We start from the raw sequence: 2912 nt of genomic DNA on the forward strand, positions 1-2912 counted from the left end.
TTATTCATACAAATTGAACAATGTAAACATGACATTTATCACCACCATTCAATCGTTTCTCTCTCTCTCTCTCTCTATCTCACCTCAGTGACCTGTTGGTCTATTGAATGAAGTGCTATCCAGTTTGGCCTACACGGCCGAGCCTCTGCCACCATATACTTCTCATCTGTTCAACCCAACAATCCTATAGCTCCAGGCACCATGTGATCTTGTTGTGTGTTTGTTTGGGTTCAAAATGAAGCCCAAGTTCACATTATATGAGCCACTAAAATAAATACTAATTCAATTGCAATACACTCCCTTATGTCATTTTCTTTTGCAAAAGCATTATTGTTTGCGATATAGGAATACTTCTTTTAAAAGGCTCGACTGGCGCAAATTATTTTACACCTCAATAGGCTCCGATAAGCCTGCATTGGGCTACTTCTAACCAAGGCTCTAATAAATCACTCAAAGTAAAATCAAATAGACGGCACTTTATTAAACAAACAAAAATGTAATGCCTTCAAAATAGTTTTTTTTAACAAATAAGACAAAATTAATAGAATACGTCAGTATACAAGTTCCCCTCTATTTCTAAGAATTGGGACAATATGCGGCAGCAAGGAAACTGGAAAAACGTTCTAGTGTTTGGTCCTCAATATCAACCACTCCCTTTGCTAAAAAATAAATTATTATATAGGATATAATTTACAGTTTATAGTCACAAAAGCCGGTATTTAAGCCATCTATATAAACAATTCTCAAAGTGAGAAGAAAAAACTTACGTGTTTTTTGGTGTTACACACGCAGAGCAAATCTTTGAATCTGTTATGTCCATTCGGGGTGGGATAGTAAAAAAAAAAAGGAAAATATATATTAAAGTTGTTAATTTAAAAGACACGGTGTTTTGTGTGTTCAGAACTTGCTGCAGTCATAAACAAAAGCTCCTGATGTGCGGTAGAGGGACTGGCTGGAAGGGAAGGCCATCTGACAGCTGTTATTCCCGTTGACCGGGGAGCTGTTCAACCCGAGCCGCTGCGACTCAAACATCTCCCTCACCGAGTGGAAGTTCTGCTGCTGGCCTGGGTAGCTCGTGCTCAGGTGGCTAAGGTCTCCGTACCAGGAGGCGAGCCGCCCTTGGTGCGCCGCGTGGTGTCCGTCCTGGCCCCCGGCCTGACTCAGATTGCCGTGTCCGAGCGGAGACGTGGTGGTCGTGGGGATGGAGTAGTCGGGGAGAGCGTCGTCCACCGCGGCGGAGGAGGGCCCCAGGTGCCCCCCCCTGTCCCCCGCGTACAGGCTCATGGCCTGCATGTTGCAATGATACGTCGCGTTCGAGTTCGTGGAGATGACGTTCTGGTTGCAGTTGGGCGAGCTGTACACAGACGTCTGGTTGGGGGAGTAGTTGAGCGACAGCGAGGGGGTGATGCCCGTCCGAGAGGCCGCGATGAGAGGCGGAGAGAGCTCGGCCTGATGCGGCGACCCCCGGAGAGAGGTCATGATGTTGTCCACGCTGAAGCCCTGCGCCGGGGCCTGCTGCTGGCCGTGGTGGTGATGCTCGGGCCCGTCCATGCTCAGCGAGCGGCTGGAGGGAACGCTGTGCGGGCTGCCCGTGGACATGCTGCTGCTGCTGCTGTCGGGGCTCTCCACCTTGGGCACGGGGTTCAGGCTCGGCGATGCGGCCTGCGGCGGCGTGGAAGAGCCGTTCTCCGTCTTTATATCCTGAACGCGCACCGGCTGAGAGCCCTGCACAGGCTGTTCCTGGTCGCGGCCCGGCGTGCGCGCCGAGCCGTCCTTGCATTGCCTGTCATCTTTCTCCTTATTGTTGGCATCCTTATTCTTTTTGAAGCGTCTCCGGCGCCGCAGGAAGCTGCCGTTCTCGAACATGTTATAGGAGTCCGGGTCCAGGGTCCAGTAGCTGCCCTTGCCGGGCTTCTTGTCGTCCCGGGGCACTTTGACGAAGCACTCATTGAGGGACAGGTTGTGCCGAATGCTGTTCTGCCAGCCCTGCTTGTTGTCCCGATAGAACGGGAACCTCTCCATGATAAACTGATAAATCCCGTTCAGCGTCACCTTTTTGTCCTGCGAGTTCTGTATCGCCATGGTGATGAGAGCGATGTAGCTGTAGGGCGGTTTGACCATGTCCTTGGGCTGATGCTGAGGAGTGTACGGTCCGTACGCGCGGGCCATGCTGGCCGGGTACTGGTCATGGGCCGCGTGGGAGTACATGCTCATGGGCGCAGGCATGCCGGTATATCCACCGCCGGCTGCCGCCCGGTAGTAGCTCTGATCGCTGCTGATGTACGGCACAACTCCCAGGGAGTTGGGGCTGGAGACGGAGTAGCGCGCCTGCATCGTGGGATCGCCTCACCTTGGCCGCGCGGTGCGTGCGTAAAACCTTTTTTTCACGTCGGTTCCCCAAAGCTGTGAGTCTTCTTCTTTCACCTTCCCTGTCTCTCCTCTATGTCCTCGTCACAGAGCTGGGGGAGATCGTTTTTAAGCTACAGCTCGCCAGGGTGACTGGAAAGAAGAACGGTGGACATTTAGGAAACTAGCAGTAAGTCTCGAGCGCGAGTCTCTACAGGAGGAACTTTTTTTACTCTTCACATTTTTCTCTTTTGGCTGCTCGCGCCGCTCCTCCCCGAATGTGTTCTACCATCCAATTGGAGGACGGAGTGACCCTGTGGAAAAGCTGCATAGCAAAAGTACCTTCCTAGCGGCCACACACACACACACACACACACACACACACACACACACACACACACACACACACACACCTCTTTCTCTCTCTCTATCTCTCTCTCTCGTCTGGTTAAGTTCAGACATAATGTTAAGGGTATGATGCTAATTTGTTTTAATTAGTTAGTCACAATTATTTTGTTTTAATTATTTAGTCACACTAAACCTACACGATGCCGTCAACCAAAATA

General features: G+C 50.9%; 1 protein-coding gene across 1 annotated transcript; it reads right to left on the reverse strand.

Moving 5' to 3' along the window:
* Positions 1 to 456: 456 nt before the first annotated feature.
* Positions 457 to 2647, reverse strand: foxc1b (forkhead box C1b). The gene has a single exon (XM_083766371.1). It carries the CDS (start codon positions 2332 to 2334, stop codon positions 898 to 900), a length of 1437 nt encoding a protein of 478 aa, XP_083622497.1. The 5' UTR covers positions 2335 to 2647; the 3' UTR covers positions 457 to 897.
* Between the last annotated feature and the right edge of the window lie 265 nt (positions 2648 to 2912).

This window comes from Protomyctophum parallelum (genome assembly GCF_964188405.1).
Source record: "Protomyctophum parallelum genome assembly, chromosome: 6".
Lineage (NCBI taxonomy): Eukaryota > Metazoa > Chordata > Actinopteri > Myctophiformes > Myctophidae > Protomyctophum > Protomyctophum parallelum.